Source organism: Coptis chinensis, chromosome 8 (genome assembly GCF_015680905.1).
Source record: "Coptis chinensis isolate HL-2020 chromosome 8, ASM1568090v1, whole genome shotgun sequence".
In the NCBI taxonomy this organism is placed as follows: Eukaryota; Viridiplantae; Streptophyta; class Magnoliopsida; order Ranunculales; family Ranunculaceae; genus Coptis; species Coptis chinensis.
This window is the reverse complement of record NC_141463.1, coordinates 16,478,425-16,499,561: the sequence shown is the minus strand read 5'-3', so window position 1 is coordinate 16,499,561 and position 21,137 is coordinate 16,478,425. Positions and strand designations below refer to the sequence as shown.

The following is a 21,137-nucleotide window of genomic DNA, read 5'->3' as shown; positions in this document are numbered from 1 at the left end:
TCCTCCGTAGGTTCATTATTAGAAATAGATTCATTGGAACCTTCGGATTCCTTTGGTTGATCATCTGGCATACGTATTTGATTGTCTACAGTTTTTCCAGATCGTAGAGTAGTAATTGCATGCACCTCACCTTGGTTGGGTGTGCTTGTACCAGGTGCATTGGTGAGTTCAAAGGCTGTGTTTGCTGATTTAGGGTTTGGAACTGCTTGTGCAGGAAACACGCCTTTCTGACTCTTTTCTTGCGCCAATTGTTGAAGTGATTGTTGGATAGACGTTAAAATTTGAGACTGTTGGTTCATGTATGCCAAGAAAGTCTCGTTTGTCCTATCTGTAACGGGTGGCGCAGGTTGTGCAACAGGTACCAAGTCACGATTATTGCTTAGGAGTTGTTGATTATAGTTGGGATCTGGATTAGCTGGAACAAGGCTGCGGTTGGTTTGATAATTAGCATTGGAATTATTTTGAAATTGACCTTATTGGTATTGTTGATTATTTCCTTGACGGTATGGAATAAAGTTGTTGGTAGGTCAAACAGGTGGATTAGCGAAACCTGGAGGAGCCCCCATCTGTTGGTTATTTTGGCTCCAAGCGAAATTCGGATGTTGTCTCCAAGGTGCATTAGGGATGTTGAATACACATGCCTCTTCCGATTGTTGAGAAGGGGAGGAATATAACAAGGGACAATAAGCATCAGGATGGTCAGGACTGAGACAAAGAACACATGGGGATGTGTCAACGTTCATGACCTGTTTTGGAAGTTGATCATTTACTTGAACTGCAAGGGCATCTACTTTTTTAGTTAGGGATTCTATCAAATTTTTTAATTCGGGATCGGGTTTTACCTCAAAAATAGATGTAGCTTTTGTAACAGTATCTTTTGATGACCTAGAGGACTCAGTGTTACCCAAGTGTGTACCTTTTTTCGCTTGTTTTTCAAGGAAAGTATAAGCTTCAGTAGCTCCTTTGTCCATGAAGCAACCTCCGTTCATTATATCAAGAGTTTCTTTTTGATGATCAGACAGACCATTAAAAATGAACGAATTGAACAAGGACAGCTTTGTCGATCTAGTTGGTGGCGAGGACATTCTAACAGAAGATTAGTGAAACGACTCCATGCTTCCGTAAAGGATTCATGAGGATTTTGACGAAAGAATTGAATTTTTTGAAGCATTTCAGTCGTTTTCTTCTGAGTGTAAAATTGAAGCATGAAAGCTTGAACAAGTTTATTCCATGTGTCAATGGATTGTGGCTGTTGTCCTGCTAGCCAAATTGACGCTTTCTCCGCTCCGCTAAAGTGAATGGAAACAACCGAAGCAAGAGTTGTTCCTTAGAGACGGCTGGATGGTGAAATGTCGTGGCCACTTGTTGAATCCTACGGAGGTGATTATATGGTTTCTCATGATCTAAACCATGATAAATAGGTAACAATCCAAAAACATTAGGTGGGATCCTAAAATCGCCGTTAATATCCTCTAGTTTGATGCAGGAAGATGGTCCTTCCTGTAATGCAGTATAGAAGTCCGAAAGGGGCTTCTCAGCTGGTGGAGGATCGTCGGCCATAACGACAAAAGGTAATGGCAACGAAGGATCTTGATGAAGATAATTAACAGAAGAAGAACAAGTTTTAGGTGAGAACTTGCGCAAATGCTTATCGTATTTTTTTTGACGATAGGTATGCTCAATTTCTTTAGTGGAACCAGACCTTAATCTCATGCAAGCATAAACTTAGATCTAATTGACAGAAGGAGCTTATTATTACTTGAATTTTATTATTATCTTTAAGCATTAGAGTTGAACAACGTAGGCCTAAACTGCTGCTAACGTAGCAGTTAAGCTAGGAATACGTGTGCATAAACCAACAGCCAGGTCACAAGAAAGATATGAGGGAGGCTTTTTGTGCAAGCACGGTTCTAATTAAGTAACCTCAATCTTTCAAGTTTCCTAGACACCGTTGGAATATGATAATGATTAAGATTTATGGAATTTAAAATTTATGCAAGGGCTTAGTTATTTTATTTTATTTTTTATTTTTTATTATTTATTTATTTATTTTTTTAAGATCTATGCAAGGGTGAAAATACAAACATGCAAATACTATCTACTCATATAATACCAGATGCAGTAGCATGTGAAGATACTCTACTCATACGTATATCAATACGAATAGGCAAGGATGTATCGTCGATAAATACTTCTATACGCATTGGCAAAATACATCGCGAATAATGATATATGTACGCTAATTTGTAAATATATATTACGTGAGACGATATCCACATGAATAACAAAAATTTGAATCACTCATAATGCATCTAAATACATAAGCATGTGAATATAGTATACGTACGCAGTTAAATACGATAATGCTAAAACTAAACATGCAACGTATTATACTAAAATACGACTCTTGTATCGCATAATAATTCAATTTTGACAATACTCATTGAGATTGAGAGTGTCATATAGAGAGCAGCTTCACCCCGTAGGGTTTAGAAACAACTTACCCAACTCAGATTTTAACCCTCGTTGGAATGTTCTCCTCTTTCTTGACAAAATCGACTTATTAGACAATACCGTATACTTATACGTAGAGAAATACTAAACATGCAATAATAGACACTTATACATATAAGTATAGATAACCATGCAAAACAGTACCATTGGTATGTACATATACATTAATATGCAATTCATACCCACTTAATCGCATATAAATATTTACAGGCGTATTAACATAATTCATGCATATTTCTAGCCTAAGACGTAAATAATAATCCATAAACTAGTACATAATAACTACGTACATGACATTCATGCAAAAAAACTAAAAATAAAAATAACACTAAAAATTTGAACCTCAGAGCTTCCCCGCTAGTCCGCCCAAAGAAATGAAATGTGACGCGTTTCAATCCGTCGACGTGATCAATCCCAAAAGATATTCGAATTTTCAGTTACAGGTCCAGAGAGTTAGGCCTGGATATGGATCAGGATTTATCAGTGGATGCTGGAGGTAGAACAGGAGCAGCAAAAGAAACAATACACCCGCGGACGCGGGTTACACCTGCAGACGCGGGTTACACCTGCGGACGCGAGTCCAGTACCGCGCACGCGTGTGATTATCCCATAGTGGGCTCAAATTTTTAGAGCAACCTTATATTTTGATATAGGTTACTGTCCCGGTCCTAACTTTTTGGTACCTGGAATTATAGAAAAAAAAAAATCGAGACAGGTCAGGTTGTTTGTTTGGCGACGATGAAGAAATAAAGAAAAAACGGAAAAACAGCAAAAATTAAGGGAGGATGAGAGGGGGGTTTCCCCTTGGAGTAAAGTCCAATCTGTAGCACAAGTCCTATGCCTTTAGAACAGCAGCGACACCATTTGATATTCACCTTTTTGCGTACTTTAGAGATTTGACTCTAATATTGAACAAAAGTGCGAATTCAAGAATTACCTTACTCACGATCTTCGTGTTCGTATAGTTGGAGTAAAGATTCGAACTAACCTAAAGTCTAGGACAAACTACAATTTGGTTTTTACTCTTAGGGAACTAGTTAGTAAGTTTAAATATGATTATATTAATTCTAAATAATTGGTTTAGATTTTTACTACACAAAAATTAAAATAAACATTAAGTTTCAAAATCATGCAACTAAGACAAAATACAATTTACTAAAAGAAAAGGCGGAGAGTTAATCCTCCTCATGTGAAGATAACTTTTGTTGTTGATTTTAATAAGTTCATTTTATTCTTCCTAGAACTCATAGACAAGTCTAATAGAAGAAAACTTGATCCCTAACATGTATGGCTCATCTCTAAGCTCATATATTCTAGCAAGTGAAACCAAAGCAATGACTTATCTCTAAGCTCATCACTTTGATCCCTAACTAGACACTACACCAACTATCATTTTGGAATTGGATGTAGGTCTAGTTGTTCTTCCTAAACAACTTACCAAACCAACAACAAAGATTTTCCCTCACATGAGTTTTATTAACTCCCCAAAAGGGAAGTTAGCTCATGATCCTTGGGATAAAGGATTACAAGTTAGAAAGTAACAAAAAGAGAGAGAAAAAAAGGAAGAAGAAAGCTAACTATCTAAACTCACTTGCTTTTGATTTATTTTCCACTAGAAGAAAACCAAGGTTTCCTCCATTAAAACTATTACAAGCTATTTCTTACAAAACTAAAAACTAAAATAACAATTCATGCTAAGGAACTAAAATAATACATTGTAAGGAAAAGAAGTCAAAGGTGTAAGGAAAAGAAGTCAAAGGAGTAAATGGAGTGTCCCCCCCTTGTTTTGTTTTCTTCTCCATTTGAGAGAAATCTCATTTCCTCCCACGTGAGACATCAAACCACATTTACTTCATTTTTATCCACCACATTAAAACAAAGTGACACCTTGCCTTTTTTTTCACTATTAACACCTAATCTAATTAATTACATGCAAGGTGTCAACTTTGCACCAATAATTTGTCATTTTGTCTTGACATGCTCCATGATTGATGACTCATCCAATCTTGTGGGCCCCTCATAGTGGGTCCATGTAATGTCCATCAATGGGTCCCGATCTTTAGGCAATTTTACAACTTCCCGCCTATGCTTAGAGTTCATCACCCTGATTGTCTGAGCAGCTCACTTGTCGCATTCGGAGTCCTGGTTCAAGAGGTAGGAGCTTCGGAAGTTTGATGCTTCTATGCAGATTTGGAAGAATTCATATATACGTCGTTCCTCGTTCTTTATCGTAGGTTTAACCAATATTTCCATGTTTACTGCGAATACCTGCAAAAGTATGAAAACATATTTATTTTATGATTATTAAACACATCATTAACCAAATTTATATGTCCCAATGGGGTTTCATAATACACTTTTGGGTGCTTATCAGCAGACTACAACTTATGTTCGAAAGAAAGACGACTTTAGTATGCTAATCATGATACATCACACATCTTTCCAAACAATACAAGTCACAAGTATATCATTTCCAAACAATGTGGCAACCATTTTGTAGTAGCCATATTTTGGGATGTATCCCATAGGTACTGGGCCGAGAGATAAGGCCCAGACCACAGTATGTATTGAGCCAAGAGATTGGCCCAAGACCATACCAGGCCCCATGAGGTAAACCTAAGATAGGGATATAAAGAGGAAGAGAGAGGAGAGTAAGGGGGGGGGGCTAACAATGGAGGCATAGAGAGGTGAGGAGAGAGGTGAACTATGGCGGCTTGATCCCGAGATGGGTACATAGGCAACCGAATTGGTGCAGCCGATCCAAAATAGAGGGGAGATGAGTAAATTTAGGGTTCTCAGGATTATGATGCAACAAATGGCGCCGTCTGTGGGGACCGAAGATGACCTCGTCTGTGTTCTCTACCGCATCAAAGAGTAGGAAGCTCTCTGAATCACCTGTCTTCCACCTCAAAACAAAGAAATCGCCCAGTCTATGATTTGAAATGTGTTATTGGAATCTTGATGTTGTTTATTATGTTTTGATTTTGGTTGGATGATGTTTGGTGGTATTGGGGGTGGCTGTCGAAGCTTTGAATCAGGCATTAATGGCGTCGCCGGTCCTGATTTTGTTGTTATAAATTCTTGTTGTTGTGATTTGAATTGGTTGGTTTGATGTGGGTTGTTGATGGTTGTTTGGGTGCTGGAGAGTGGTGCGATTGAAACTTTGACAAATGTTAGTGGCGGTCGAGATCTAGATTGGGGAGAGATCTCGACAGTTGTTAAAAGGGTGTGGTGGGTTAATTAAAGATGTTTGGTTTTCGATGAGGAGTGAAACCGTGGGTATGAGGAAGTGAGGAGTGGCTGATCCGGTGGTGGAGGGAGCTGGTGAGGGAGACGACCCTTAGTTGGACTTTGGGCCAAAGTTTTTAGATTTTTGTTTCTTTGGGTCGGTTTCTAATTTTATGTGGGCTGGTCTTAGGTTTCCAAGTGGGTTAGGTTATAAGCTCTTGGGCTTAAGGTTGTTTAGTTGCTGTTGGGCCGAATAATTGGATATAAAGGAAAAATTAGTTTTATGATAGATAAGTCTGTTTGTAACTACAATTCGTGGGAAGAGGGACCTGTTATTACATTTGTTCTATTTCCTTTTGTTAGTGAGAAACCTCAGTCAGTCCTTGTAGGAGAAACTGCTTCAGATTCGATCACGATCAACAATACGACTCCTGAACCGATTGATTTGTGGGCAGTTAAGATCTTCATTGGTTTGTGGATCGGGTTTATGGTGTTTTTAATGGATAGGTGCTATGACCTTATACAATTTATGGTGCCAAATTTGGTGTAAATTAGATCTGATTTGATTAAGGAAGTGGGTGCAAGAGGTGATGATATGGGTCGGTTTGGTTTCAGTGTGTACTCTACTTTAGCATCCAGTTATATTTATATGAGATATGGGCCTTCTTTGAATTCTTCAAAATGGTTGGATTTGTTTTCTTTATGGGTTGATTTCATGTATGGGGCTATATATGGGTCATTTTCTCTTAGTTGAAGTTTGGCCGAATTTAGTTGTTGTGTGTCCTTGTTTTGATTCTTGATATTTTGTTGGCCGGCTTCACATGCATACAACGGTGCTATGTAATCTTCCTCTCCTTTGAAAGTGTCAAGTTTTATAAGAACATATAATTTGTTGTTTGGTGGTGATTGAGGAAGATGAGATTAATCATTGTTGGGCCTGTACTGCTTATGACGATGGTGCTCTTGCTTGGTGTGTGGTGTTTGTTTGATTGGTGTTGCAGTATAGTATCGGTGGTGGAGGTTAATTGCTCATCACGGGGGAGGCTTGTAGTTAATGCTCAGGCCAGTTTCGATGGTGAATATGAGTGGTGTGACTGACTGGTAGTGCTGACTGAGGAAGAGTGGGGCGCTTGACTGGTTTTCTATGAATTAGGGTGCGGTCCATTGTTGTGGTGGTGGTTGACAGGTGATGTTGTTTGTCGGTGGTGGAGAAAGAAATGGAGTGTTGACTGTTGGTTTGGCGTATGTGGTGAGTGATGGAGGTGGATGGTGCTATCTTTGTTGTCTATAGACGATGGTGGCACTTAGAAGTGTGGTGGTACTGCCGTATGTTGAAGTCGTTTTGAGCGGTGTTAGTGCTCGCATGTAGAAGTGCTAGAATGGTGAGGTGTGCTTGCTTCTACATCTCCAAAGTGTGCGGTACAAGTGATGGTTGTGTGTGCTTAAGGTGAAGTAAGTGAGTGAGTAGAGAGTTATCTTTGTGTGGCTAGTGGTCGACTGGTGAAGATGGAGGTGTCACTTCTATTCAGCAAGAATATTCAAAGGTGTTTTTCTGCTATTATCAAGAGAGGAATAGGAGACGTTTGACAAAGGGTAGTGAAGGGAGCAAAGATCGAAGTGGCAGCGAACACTGTAGGTCGTCGACGACGGAGAAATGGAAATGACGGAACTGAAAGAGTAACGTCCTTAATAGTGTAAGACACTGAGGTCGTACCGCGACGCGGACATGTATAAGAGGGATCCATCTCACCTCCTAAGCCAGAGAACGGGGGGATGAGCCCTCCATGAGCCGGAGTTCCCAGATGCACATTCCGAAGGAGAGCGGAGGAGTTCGAGAAGACCCTTCGAGGATATGTCGTGGGGCTATCCTAATGAGTGCGGGGATGAGCCCTCCGCCGACCCTTGTGTCCAAACAGCGCGTGTGGGGCAGGCAGAGATGTCTCGGACCGGTGTGTCCGAAGCCTCGAGTGGGATAGGATCCACGGACCTCGCGGTCCAAACAAATACGCGTGTGGGGCAAAAGCGTCGCTGTCCCGAACCGGGCGTGTCCGGCCTCGAAAGGGATAGGATCCGTGGACCCTCTCGTGTCCAAGCGGTCTGCGTGTTAGGTAGGCGAGCTGTCCCCCGACCGGGCGTTCCGAAGCCTTGAAGGGGATAGGATCCGTGGACCCTCGTGGTCCAAACAAAGGCGCGTGTGGGCAGGCGAGCCGCCCCGACACGCGTGTCTGAAGCCTCGAGCGGGATAGGATCTGCAGACCATCATGTCCAAACAGCGCATGTGGGGCAGGGACCCTCGTGTCCAAAGAATGCGTGTGGGGCAGGCAGAGCTGTCCCGGACCGGCGTGTCCGAAGCCTCGAGCGGGATAGGATCCGCGGACCCTCATGTCCAAACAATGTGTGGGGCAGGCAGAGCTGTCCCGGACCCTCGTGTCTGAAGCCTCGAGCTGGATAGGATATGCAGACATGAGATCCGAGTCAAGCCTAGGGCCAAGCGGAGTTGCCCCTCATCAGACTCTACTCCTGAGCAGAGACAACGGGGGGAATGAGCCCTCTGCAGAGATGAGATCTGAATCAAACATGGGGGCAAGATGAGTTGCCCCTCATCAAACTCCACTCCTAAGCAGAGACAACCGGGGGGATGAGCCCTCTGTAGAGATGAGATCCGAATCAAACATGGGAGCAAGCTGAGTTGCCCTTCATCAAAATCCACTCCATAGCAGAGATAGTGGGGGGGATGAGCCCTTCGCAGAGATGAGATCCGAATCAAACATGGGGGCAAGTTGAGTTGCCCTCATCGACTCCACCCCCGAAAGCGAAAACAATGGGGGCAAGCTGAGTTGCACCTCATCAGAATCCACTCCAGAGCAGAGACAGCGGGGGGGATGAGCCCTCCGCAGAGATGAGGTCCGAATCAAACATGGGGGCAAGCCGAAGTTACCCTCATCGACTCCACTCCCCGAAGCGTAAAACAACGGGGGGATGGGCCCTCCGCAGAGATGAGATCCGAATCAAACATGGGGGCAAGCTGAGTTTCCCCTCATCCGAATCCACCCCAGGCAGCGGCAGATAGGGGGATGAGCCCTCCGCGGACATGAGATCCAAATCAAACATGGGGGCAAGCTGAGTTGCCCCTCATCAGACTCCACTCCTGAGCAGAGATAGCGGGGGGGATGAACCCTCCGCAGACATGAGATCCGAATCAAACATGGGGGGCAAGCCGAAGTTACCCTTCATCGACTCCACTCTTGGAAAGCAGACAACGGGGATGGGCCCTCCGCAGAGATGAGATCCGAATCAAACATGGGGGCAAGCTGAGTTGCCCCTCATTAGAATCCACCCCAGAGCAGAGACAGCGGGGGGGATGAGCCCTCCGCGGACATGAGATCCAAATCAAACATGGGGGCAAGCTGAGTTGCCCCTCATCAGACTCCACTCCTGAGCAGAGATAGCGGGGGGGATGAACCCTCCGCAGACATGAGATCCGAATCAAACATGGGGGCAAGCTGAGTTGCCCTTCATCAGACTCCATTCCAGAGCAGAGACAGCGGGGGGGATGAGCCTTCCGCGAGTTGGAGTTCGAAATTGCAATTGGGACCAAGCAGCATATCCAGAAGGAACAATACTATTGAATTCGACAAAAGAGAAATAGAGGGGACGAGGCTCTTTGCGGACGGGATATCGAGTTCCATGAGTAAGTGCGAAGGGGATGAGACCCTTGGCGGATACAAGGTTGAGTTCTACGAGAAGGAAATGAAAGGGTGAGACACTCTGCAGATATAGTAGTGAGTTCTGTGAAGGAGAGCTTATGGCGGGGTTGAGACACTCCGCGGACATAGTAGTGAGTTCTAAGAAGGAGAGCTTATGGCTGGGCTGAGACACTCCGCGGACATAGTGGTGAGTTCTCTGATGGAGAGATGGTGGCTGAGGTGATATCTGCCTATGACCGAGGCGAAGTTTCGAAGGAGAGCAGGTGGGTCAGAGGCGTTCCCAACGACATGGTAGTGAGTTTTATGTGAGCGGGGCTGGCTGGGTTGAGACACATCGTGGGTATTGTATTGAGTTGAAGGGAGAGAGCGAAGGTGATGAGATCCTTCGTGGATACGTTAATGGGGTATATGAACGAGAACCGATGGATTGAGTACTTCACAGACATACGGTCCAGTAGCAGAGTACATGGATGTGAAATGTCCGGAGGAGGAGAAGACTACGTACTGTCACAGGATACTGTGGATATCTAGAGTTCCACGAGAGAGGCAAGGAAGTTGAGGACTTCTCGGGTCCGCCGGCGTCATTACCGCCGAACCCGAGAGGGGGCAAATGTAGTAGCCATATTTAGGGATGTATCCCATAGGTACTGGGCCGAGAGATAAGGCCCAGACCACAGTATGTATTGAGCCAAGAGATAGGCCCAAGACCATACCAGGCTCCATGAGGTAAACCTAAGAGAGGGATATAAAGAAGAAGAGAGAGGAGAGTAAGGGGGGAGGGGGCTAATAGTGGAGGCATAGAGAGGTGAGGAGAGAGGTGAACTACGGCGGCTTGATCCCGAGATTGGTACGTAGGCAACCGAATTGGTGCAGCCGATCCAAAATAGAGGGGAGATGAGTAAATTTAGGGTTCTCAAGATTATGATGCAACACATTTCTAACCAACTGTTTTAGTAGGCAAAATATTAAAAAGATCCTGCACGTATGCCGGGTTCAAAATCTAGTATACAACTATAGCCCAACTCAGTTTATATGTAATTTCAGTTATGTCATTACAAATTTTAGATTCAAACTTTTAAGTACGAAAAATACAAAAAACTTAAATTGGAACCCATATGAACTAAATGTTAGAATTAAATAGACTTAGAGAGAACACCACACAAACTTAAGTAGATTGAATCATGGAGAGAATGAGAGAGAGAGAAATCTTATTGATTGAAGTAAGTCTAAATGGGAGGAGGTTACATTTATATATAACTAGGTAACCTCCTTTCCAAGATACAAGGATAATCAGGATAAACACCAAGATAAAGGATTACCAGGATAAACACCAAGATAAAGGATAACCAGGATAAACACATATGAAGAGGTGTCCCATATGGGCTCAATAGTGGGCATCCATATAGGCTTATGGATTTCATAACACTCCCCCTTGGATGTCCACCATTATTGTGGAAATTCTGGTGGATGCATATTTTGTAACATTCTTCTGGATGCTCTATAACTATCCAATGACAGTTGCCTCATTAAAACCTTGCTAAGGAAAAACTAGTGGAAAAAAACCAAAGCGAAGGAAAAAGAGTACAACATTACTCAGAATCATTGTGACTTGCTTAATATTGCCTCATTAAAACCTTTACTAGGAAAACTTAGTGGGATAAAACCTAGAGAAGGGAAAAGAGTACAGTGCATATGTCCTGGGACACATTCTTCAGGATGCTCCCCCTGTTATATTACTCCCCTTGATAAAGACAAGTCTTTATATGGCTTGGTGGTGAACTTTGCACATGCCGATCCCATATACAAGCTTTTGAAATGTATGCTTCGATAGTGATTTAGTGAAGAGATCAGCAAGGTTGTCACTGGAATGAACTTGCTCGACCTTAATCTGCTTCTTCTTCTGAAGCTGGTGAGTGTAAAAGAATTTTGGCGCAATGTGTTTTGTCATGTCTCCTTTTATAAATCCTTCTTGAATCTGGGTAATTATACAAGCTGCATTATCCTCATAAATAATGCTGGGAACACCTATTATAGAAGGTAATTGGCAAGAACTACGAATATGCCCAATTAATAACCTTAGCCATACACATTCACGACTAGTTTCATGAAGAGCTAAAATTTTAGAGTGGTTAGAGGAAGTTGCCACTAAAGTTTGTTTAGTGGAATGCCAATAAATGACAGCATTACCACTAAGAAATACATAACTTGTTTGGGAGTGACCCTTATGAGGGTAAGATGGATAACCAAAGACTGCATAGCCAACTAGATCATAGTCATTAGTGGAACCATAAGATTAAAATAGTTTCATACCAGTTATTCCATAAAAATATCTCAATATGTGTTTGACATCATTCTAGTGTCTAAGTTTATGTGCACAATTACATCTTGATAAGAAACTAATAGAAAATACAATGTCTGATCTTGGGCACGTAATGTGCTAGATATATAAATGCTTCAATATCACTCAAGTAGAGTATTTTCAAGACCAAGAACTTCCTCATGTTCTTCCTTTAGTCAAAATGGATCCTTATCCAAATCCAAGTTCCGCATAACCATGTGCTTTTTCCATTTCATTTCAAAAATCTATAGTCAGCAGTTTTCTCCAATTCCTTAGGTGTCCCAATCAAGTTTATACCAACCAAACTTGCTGCTACTATATTGAATCTAACCTCGGATTTTACTATAGGTCCACACCACATTTTTCAAAGAGTTTAATTATGTTTGAATAGCAAATTCCAGATTGCCCAATCTTTCCTTTGTCGACGAAACACGTGGTTCATTTATTTTTCATCATTGTCCTTTGATGTTCTAATAGCTATACCATAGCTAAATATGTCATTCATGACAAGTGCTTTCCTATCCCATAATTCACCTGAACATGCATGGAATATTGAGATCAATCTCTTCATTTTCAGGTACCTGTGCCTCTCCATGGGCAACCATAGGTATTTCAGTGAATTTGGATATTTGCACATTTTCATTATTTGTTTATGGAGCTCTAGCCATTACCTGGCTATTATTTGGACAAGATGGTTCCTCAGTTCTCCTCTCCTAGGAGCACTCTCTTTGGATCCTATAGGTCTACCACGCTTTTAGCGTATAGTAGATTCATTTGCCGCCATGTTTGGACCCCGTCCAAATGGAATATTAATTCTGGCTGGCACATTCATGGTTACTTTTACCATATCATTAAATGCTTAGGCATTTTTCTCTGCAACCGCTTGCAAGTGTATCATTCTTCTTATCTCATATAGTCACATTCATTGTTTGGATCCTTAATGAGATAGTGGACGTGATCCACATTACTTCACGTCTTTCTTAGAGCAACCATTGCTTTTCTCCCCCTAACGACGGGAAGACTGTCTCATTAAATTGACAATCATGTAATACAGACTGTCTAAGTGAGCTTCTTGCTCCCAACGTTAGATATGATATACAATGTCTTTCTCATTTATGGGTATAGTCTACCAGACATATATCCATAATACTTTTCTCCATTTATATATCCATACAATTTAGCATAAAGCAAAATAAATTTGTAAAGATTGATACTAGCATAAGTTGATAGGGTTATATACTAAAAGCATTACTTTTGTATTAACTCTAATTCTTTATATTTTGAATGAGAATCATATAGGCAAATGTTATGCATATTATATATGGTATTAGTTATATGCATGTGTCGAATACTTTATGTTGTAGATGATATGATGTGAACACACAGAAGATCATATCATCAGTACCTTATAAAGTATAAGTAATCGTTCACAACCTAGATGGATTTGGACAAACCATTGGTACGGTTGTAGTATAATCTGGTATTAGTCTATCTTGACTATAGGATTACACTAGTACACTTTGTGTGTATTGAACAGGACCAAGTCAGGTTGTTTCTCTTTATACTGACTATATAAGAGAACAAACACCTCTGTTATTATGGATGCTTGTCCTCTTAATCCGGATATAATAGCGGGCACTTATGTGCATTATACATTGCTTTAAATCATCAATGAGTGAGATTTATTTGTGAATCAACAAACTCGATGGATTAGGTAATGACATTGTATGTAAGGTGTGCTGTTGATTATAGAAGGAATCCGTGACCCGTAGGAAGTCGGGTTGATGATGTCCCCTTGAGGAGCTCAAAAGGATTGTCATGTTAACCCTACAGGTGGATTTATTTCGACATGACAATGAGGTTGAGTGGTACTACTCAAGGAGATAAGAAGTTGATTAATGTAGTTGTCAGTAACTTGACTTAATCAACGGACATTCGATATCTTAAACACGGGGAGATCAACGAGCATATAATATGGAGCCCATAAACGCTGACACGTAATTTGGGATTAGGGCGGTAGTGCAACAATGGCCTTTAGTGGAATAAGCCATTTGTTGACGGACTTGGGCCGTGTGTTCTGGGCGAACATGGGAAGCCCAAGCCCGTCAGGAGGCCCAACCCTAATTTCTCCTCATGGTCCCTGTTGTAGCCTATAAATAGAATCTCTTCTCTCATGGCTTATTTTCACTATTCATATGGATTAGAAAGAGAGGCAAGAAAAGTAGATCTGAATTCGTTTATGATCTTGAGAGAGAGAAGAGGGTTGGTAGATCGTTGCCCACACAACGTCCAATCTATTGAAAGGAATACAACAGAAGATCAAGGGGTTGATTGTTGATTCGGATTCGTTGCTGATTCGGATTCTGAGAGTTATCTTAGCCGATCTCAAAGTATGTTTTCCAATCCAAAATCGTGGGAACCATTAATTCCACTGCGAATGGTTTTCACGGTTTGTAGAAATTTGCATTCTGAAATAACGGTTCCTACATAAGTATATTAAGAAAAATAAAACTTGAGATTCATAATAAGGAAATTCAAAATATTAACGACAATCATGGCCTAGACTTTCCATGATGAAGAGAACACAATATTAACGGTAAACGTTCTATGAACTGGTAATAAAAATATAATTAACTAAATAAATCATTCCAAGGATGAAAGCTTGCTCATCAAACTTTCCCAATGTTATTTGGATCCTCATACTGAACCTTAAGGAAATCGGAACAATCCAAATGAGTACCATCATTAAAGTGGTCACTCTTCCAATTCTCTATCACCTTTGTTTCCATTTTCCTAGAAGCTTTATACTTTTCAACCTCTTCTATAGGAGCTCGGCAGTATTTTACCCAATGTCCATCATTACCACCACATCTGTAGCAAATATCACTGCTCTCCTTTTGTGTGTTATGAGGATTTGAGTCCCTTTTATGCGGTGGAGCTGTCCACTTGTTCCAATTACCCTTTTGTTGGTCATTAGTATTCCAATGATCCTTTTTTCTATTATCATTGCCATTTCCATAAGGATGATAACCTCGACCACCTCTCCCAGTATTTCAGCCTCTTCCACGCCCTCTCCCATGTCCTCTACCATGACTACCACTAGCTCGAAAGCTGGCATTTTCTTCTGGAATTGCCATTGACCCAGTTGGTCTGGAGTTGTGATTTTTCATGAGAACATTACAGTTTGCCTCTGATACAAGAAGGCAAGTCACAAGTTGAGAATATTTCTCAAATTTTCTTTCTCGGTATTGTTGTTGCAAAAGTACATTATTTGCGTGAAAGGTGGAGAGAGTTTTCTCAATCATTTGTGACTCTGTTATTGTTTCACCACACAGTCTAAGGCGAGAAACAATATTGAACAAAGCAGAATTTTATTCTTTCACACTTTTGTAGTCTTGATATCTCAACCTCAACCATTCACTTTGGGCAGTTGGGAGGATAACCATCCTTTGGTGGTCAAATCTATCCGTTAAGGATGTCCACAAGCTCAAAGGATCATCCTCACATAGATACTCTGCCTTAAGATCATCATGAATATGATGACACCGAAATATCAAAGCCTTAGCCTTCTTTTCAGGGTTTGCAGTGTTATCTTCCTTGATAGCATCGCCTAGGACATTGGACTGCAAGTGTAACTTCGCATCCAAGTGCCATGACAGGTAGTTATCGCCACTCACATCAAGAGCTTTGAATTTAAGTTTAGCAATGCTCGACATCTAATTAACACAACTAGTTAATTAATCATATATAATAATAAAATCATGTAGACACTCAACCTTATTTTAGATAACTATTAAGAATGTACGTAGCGTTTAGCTCAGAAAATACTTCAAAACAACTATTATATGCTAGGTTCTAATCTAGCCATGTATATAAGATTAAATATTTGAGTAAAAGAATTAAACGTTGATTATAAGGTTAGAATTTCTGGTTCTAAGTATATGAGAACTTCTAGTTCTTCATATAAAACTTAATGAACTTCTGGTTCTTTAAATGAAAATAAACTAGTGAATGGAAATTCGGGTCTCGACAATATCAAAACTTTCACATTCAATACAAGAACTTCTGGTTCTATTTAAAAACCACGATCATGATTTTGGAACTTCAAGTCCTAATGTAAAATAAAGAACTTCAGGTTCCTAAGAATTGAATCTTGGAACTTCAGGTTCCTAAAAATAATAGATCTTAGAACTTCAAGTTCCTAAAAAAAAAAATAGATTTTGGAACTTCGGGTTCCTAAAAATTGAATCTTGGAACTTCAGGTTCCTAAAAAAAAAGATCTTGGAACTTCGGGTTCCAAATATATCGTAGAACTTTAGGGTCTTTGCTTTTGTGTAGTAGATGATGAGTAGAAGAATATGGTACTTAAAAGTTGATAGCTCATAGAGTCTTCGTGTTGATAACGTATTATAATTAAATAGACAGAGAGAACACCACACTAACTTAAGTAGATTGAATCATGGAGAGAATGAGAGAGAGAGAAATCTTATTGATTGAAGTAAGTCTGAATGGTAAGAGGTTACTTTTATATATAACTAGGTAACCTCCTTTCCAAGATACAAGGATTACTAGGATAAACACCAAGATAAAAGATTATCCGGATAAACACATATGACGAGGTGTCCCATATGAGCTCAATGATGGGCATCCATATAGGCCCACGGATTTCATAACACTGAAAGTATTATAGTGTACCCATTTATTTGAGTGAGAATTACTTCCATGACGCCACATAACCTCCGCAAAATTTCGTGAAACAAATATTCCCACGGGGTAGGTTTAGATCCGACCGAACAAATGGCCACGGGATACCGCAGGAGAAATTTTCATATTGGATTTCAGACCTGATCAGATAGATCCTACTTTCTTGTCTGTGAATTAATACCCCAGTCAAAAAATCAAGATCCCCTAAATTAGGACAGTTTTATATCAGAACATCAGAACACGTGTCAGCATTTTGTGGTACAATCAGCATAACGCGTGTTAATCGAAGACTTAACACAAACAAGTATAAAAGCCCCACTGCAAGTGATTAGCTTAGCATCTCAAACTGTTTTGTGTGTAATTGTAAGTTAAAAAGAAAAGAAACAAAAACAAGCTAGAAGCATGGACAAGTCTCAAAACGCTAGCTACAATGTTGGTCAAGCCCAAGGCCAAGCTGAGGTGAGCCTAGTAATAATGCTTCTATTTTTTTTCATTTATATGACATTGTCACATTGTATAACGTGATGGTGGCAAATTAGTGATGATGCTGATGGACTTCTCTTTTGCAGGCAAAGAAGGACCAATTTATGGATAAGGCATCCAACACCGCCCAGTCAGCGAAGGACTCAGTGAACGAGGTTAGAAATATAGCTGAGCAAGTGCGTGTTACGTACTTACGTGTTACTTAAGTTGAACTTACTACATAGTCTGATAGTCGATTGTATAAAATTCTTAAAATATACACAATGGCATGTTTTTGCACATCATCATTTCTTGATCAACATGGCACAACATGCTACTGCTTATCTAGATTTGTTGGTGATAGAGTTTTGTTTCTTAACTGTACAGGCTGGTCAGACAATGATGGACAAGGCCCACGGCGCTGCTGATGCTGTGAAGGATGCAACTGGAATAAAGAAATGAAAGACGTAAATCAATGATTCAGTTTTGACTAGGTCTTTATGGTGTTTCAATTCTGATGTTAGTTTTGGTTTCCAGTCTGTTTAGGTGTTCTTGAAGAGCTGGGTATGATTTTGTATTTTTTCCAGCAAAGAAGAGTTCTCTCTTGTTGAACTCTCTGCACATTTTGATGAATTCAATTGTTCAAACACCATTGATTTTGTTTTGTACGCGCGTCTTTATGCATGGCCTTCTTATATATTATTATTACGTACCTGCATTTAGATAACAAAGATCATATCCGAACAGCCGAACTGCATTTAGATATCTATCAACAATTTAGTGCAAAATAAGACTCAGCCAGACTAAAATTTTCAAATGTAACTGAATAAATGTGACATACATCATATCAAGATCATCTTAAACAATAAAATGAAATTAGAAATGGCTAACAGAAACTTGGACATCATATTCTGTACGATTTCTACGCAATCACAGCATATATATTTCTTTATTTTGTTAATTCAAAGACCATAGTTAAGTTTAATCCTCCAGGGGGAGGACTAATCCTGTCTTCATCAGTTCATCCTGTTCAATAGCATCCCTCTATAACTACTAGAGTAGTTAAGTTATTTTTTGTCAGCATGAGCTGTATATGGGATGTAAATAGTAGATTCATCTTATTAGTGATCCTAGAATATATAGGATGATTTAGTTTCCTGTTTCATATATAAGAATAGATTTAGTTTCAGTCTTTATAAGATTGTATCCTCCTGTATAGGATGTAATCCCTCTATATATTGCCTCCATCTTGGAGAAGAATACATCATCATATATGTAACCATCGAAATCATATTCTAACATGGTATCAGTAAACCAGCCGAATCAACCATCCACCACCAGCCGAATCAGATAACCTTTTTTTTTTTTTCAATCAACCGAATCAACCACCATAACTCATGGCCATCACTACAACCGAATCAACCGAACATACCCCGAACCCGCAGATTATTATCCACCAAGACAATTCTGCATTTCCCACTGGTATCACTTTGGATGAGACCAATTATTCATTATGGTCTCAACTCATGGAGATGCGTATTGGCGCTCGCAACAAGGCTGGATATCTCACTGGAGAAGCAAGAAAACCTGACCTCGGAGACTCCAATCTTGGAACATGGGTTACAGAGAATCACAAAGTCAAAAGTTGGCTTATTGATTCAATGAGTTCATCCCTGATGCAGAGATTTATCCGTCTCCCCACAGCCAAGGATATATGGGAGGCTGTATCGAACATTCTATGATGGATCGGACGGAATCTGTACCTTTGAATTGAATCAGAGATCTTTTTCTACCAAGCAAAATAGTCGACCATTATCCACATACTATAATGAACTGGTTGCTATTTTTCAGGAAATCAATCACAGGACTATCTCTCAGGAAGGAATAGTTGCAGGGGTGGGCCAGTTGCATTCTGCGATGGCTAGGCTTCGAGTTCATATTTTTCTAAGTGGACTCGACTCTGAATTTGCTCAGGTTCGTGGAGAAATCTTACGCATAGATCCAAAACTCAATTTGGAACATACCTATGCATATGTCAGAAGAGAATATTAACAGAGACAGACAATGGGAGGCTCTCCTCTAATCTCTGAGAGATCGGCTATGTTGGCTAACCAAACTTGCTTTGGACCTCCGTCTAAAAACCGAAACACTCAATCAACTAGAAAGTATGGCAGCCTAGTCTGTGCTCACTGTGGGGAAACAGGTCATTCGAAACAGTGATGTTATGAACTCATTGGCTACCTTGAGTGGTGGGACTTCACAAAGAAACGGAGAAAGAAGATTGCGGGGAAAGCTATGGTGACATCTATGGAGGAAGACAAATCGCAGCCTACAACAAATGTTGGCCACCCAGGTATTGGTTGTAATGCATCCGTTTTTTCTACAACTTCTAAGAATAGTACTTGGATTATTGATACAAGTGCATCCGATCATATGACAAGGGACTTAGGTCAGTTACAATCCGTTCTCCCTTCTCCCCAATCTGTTATCTTTACATCAAATGGTAGTACCTCTCCCACTACTGGAGAGGGCTCTGTCATCTTATCTAATACTCTTACATTAGATAGTGTCCTTGTTGTTGCATCCCTTGAATTTAATCTGTTGTCTAGCCTGTTAGTCAAATTACCTCTACTCTTGCTTGCACTATAACTTTTTGGCCGTCCTTTTGTGTTTTTTAGGACATTCTAACTTGGAAGATTCTTGGTTATGGTGTTAGACGGGGTAAACTCTACTACTTGGAGTTGACAGAAAATGGGGGACCGAAATTCAGTCAAGCAAACCAAGCTAGTAACACAGATAAAGCTAGAGCCACTATATAGTTGTGGCACCGGAGACTAGGACATCTTTCTTTTGGGTATCTTAGAAAATTACAACCACATCTTTTTTCCATTCAAAATGATTTAGTCTTTCATTATGACATTTGTGAACTGGCTAAGAACCATCGTATTTCTTATTTACCAAGTTTGAATAAAAGTTCAGAACCTTTTAGGGTCATTCACTCTGATGTTTGGGGTCCTACAAAAATCCCTTCTATCTCTAAACCTCGTTACTTTGTTACATTTATTGATGAGTGCACTAGAATGACTTGGGTGTCTTTGCTTACAACAAAGAGTGATATCTGTACAGCATTTCATAAAATGGTAGACAGTCAGTACCAAAAGATGATCGTGTTTTGCAATCCGACAATGGTATTGAGTATGTAGCTGCATCCAAACTAGTCAAGTTTCTCAGCCACCATGGGATTTGTCATAAGACCTCTTGCACTTATACTCCACAGCAAAATGGATTGGTGAAACAGACGAATAGACAAATAATGGAGATTGTTCATGCCTCTCTCTTTGGCATGAACATGCCTCGGTTCTATTGGGGAAAGGCTGTGAAATCTGCTGCTTACCTCATTAATCGAACACCTTCTAGAGTGATAAACTTTCAAACCCCTGATAAGAGCCCAAAACTGTAGTTTTAACCCCTTAACAATCGTACTTTTAGACCAATTATGTGAGTAATAAATAAGAGTTAATGCTGATTACGTGCTTTTATGTATTTTAGGCATGAAAGTCAATTATGTGCAGAAATGTACCACTTTGGTGAGATAAAGGAGCAAGGGTTGGTTGCTAAGGAGTTCTGTGATTAAAGGCCAAGATTCAAGAAGACAAAGCCTTTGTTAAGCCCGGTCAAAAGCTGAAAAGTCAACATGGGCAGAAACAGCACACAAAAGTCAGTAGAATTTCCGAAGACCATATCTTTGGACTCAGGCCTCGGAATTGGGCCTACCATACGTCAAAACGACCAGATCGAAAAGAGCTTTTCAAAGGAGCATAAATGGATGAAAAGTATATTGAAGCCGAATCCAGCTGAAGAGGCCTTTTTGGACTGAAGGAATTGGGTTTTGGGCCCGATTTTCCGGCCCAAAACATGGCTCCAAGCCCATGCACGATTTTTGGATCTGAAAGTATAAAAAGAAAAGCTTGACTCTTTGTTAATGGGAGTTAGGTTAGGAAGCTAAGGTTAATGGTAGCTAGGGTTAGAGTAACTTTTTAGATCTAGAATTAAGACTTCAATTTAATTAGTTTTTCATTTTCCTTGTTTTAATTAGAGTATTGAATATTGTTATTGATTGATTAGATAAATAAAATAGGCTGTTTCTTGATAAAATTCAATTTTGTCATTTAAATTTGTTTAGA

At 40.3% G+C, this 21,137-nt stretch overlaps 2 protein-coding genes across 3 annotated transcripts; one reads left to right on the top strand and one right to left on the bottom strand.

Annotated features, from left to right (window-relative positions):
- Positions 1-15,158: 15,158 nt before the first annotated feature.
- Positions 15,159-15,503, bottom strand: LOC147480227 (uncharacterized). The gene has a single exon (XM_086578590.1). It carries the CDS (start codon positions 15,501-15,503, stop codon positions 15,159-15,161), a length of 345 nt encoding a protein of 114 aa, XP_086434716.1.
- A 1,089-nt stretch (positions 15,504-16,592) lies between these two features.
- On the top strand, positions 16,593-17,617 carry LOC147480226 (stress-induced protein KIN2-like). 2 transcript variants are annotated; one of them, XM_086577600.1, is made up of 4 exons: positions 16,593-16,950; positions 17,061-17,129; positions 17,341-17,420; positions 17,491-17,617. In XM_086577600.1, the coding sequence occupies exons 1-3, from the start codon at positions 16,894-16,896 to the stop codon at positions 17,413-17,415; spliced, it is 201 nt and encodes a 66-aa protein (XP_086433726.1). In that variant the 5' UTR covers positions 16,593-16,893; the 3' UTR covers positions 17,416-17,420; positions 17,491-17,617. The 2 variants fall into 2 exon arrangements, with proteins under 2 accessions (XP_086433726.1, XP_086433725.1); XM_086577599.1 differs by having other exon boundaries at positions 16,629-16,950; positions 17,341-17,617.
- Positions 17,618-21,137: the final 3,520 nt, after the last annotated feature.

What these genes read in the sequence shown, in the direction of transcription:
- LOC147480227 (XM_086578590.1), bottom strand. Translation starts at nt 15,503, where the DNA reads ATGTCGAGCATTGCTAAACTTAAATTCAAAGCTCTTGATGTGAGTGGC.
- LOC147480226 (XM_086577600.1), top strand. Translation starts at nt 16,894, where the DNA reads ATGGACAAGTCTCAAAACGCTAGCTACAATGTTGGTCAAGCCCAAGGC. An exon ending in AAGCCCAAGGCCAAGCTGAG is followed by an intron (nt 16,951 to 17,060) that starts GTGAGCCTAGTA and finishes TCTCTTTTGCAG; the next exon opens with GCAAAGAAGGACCAATTTAT. An exon ending in CGAAGGACTCAGTGAACGAG is followed by an intron (nt 17,130 to 17,340) that starts GTTAGAAATATA and finishes TTAACTGTACAG; the next exon opens with GCTGGTCAGACAATGATGGA.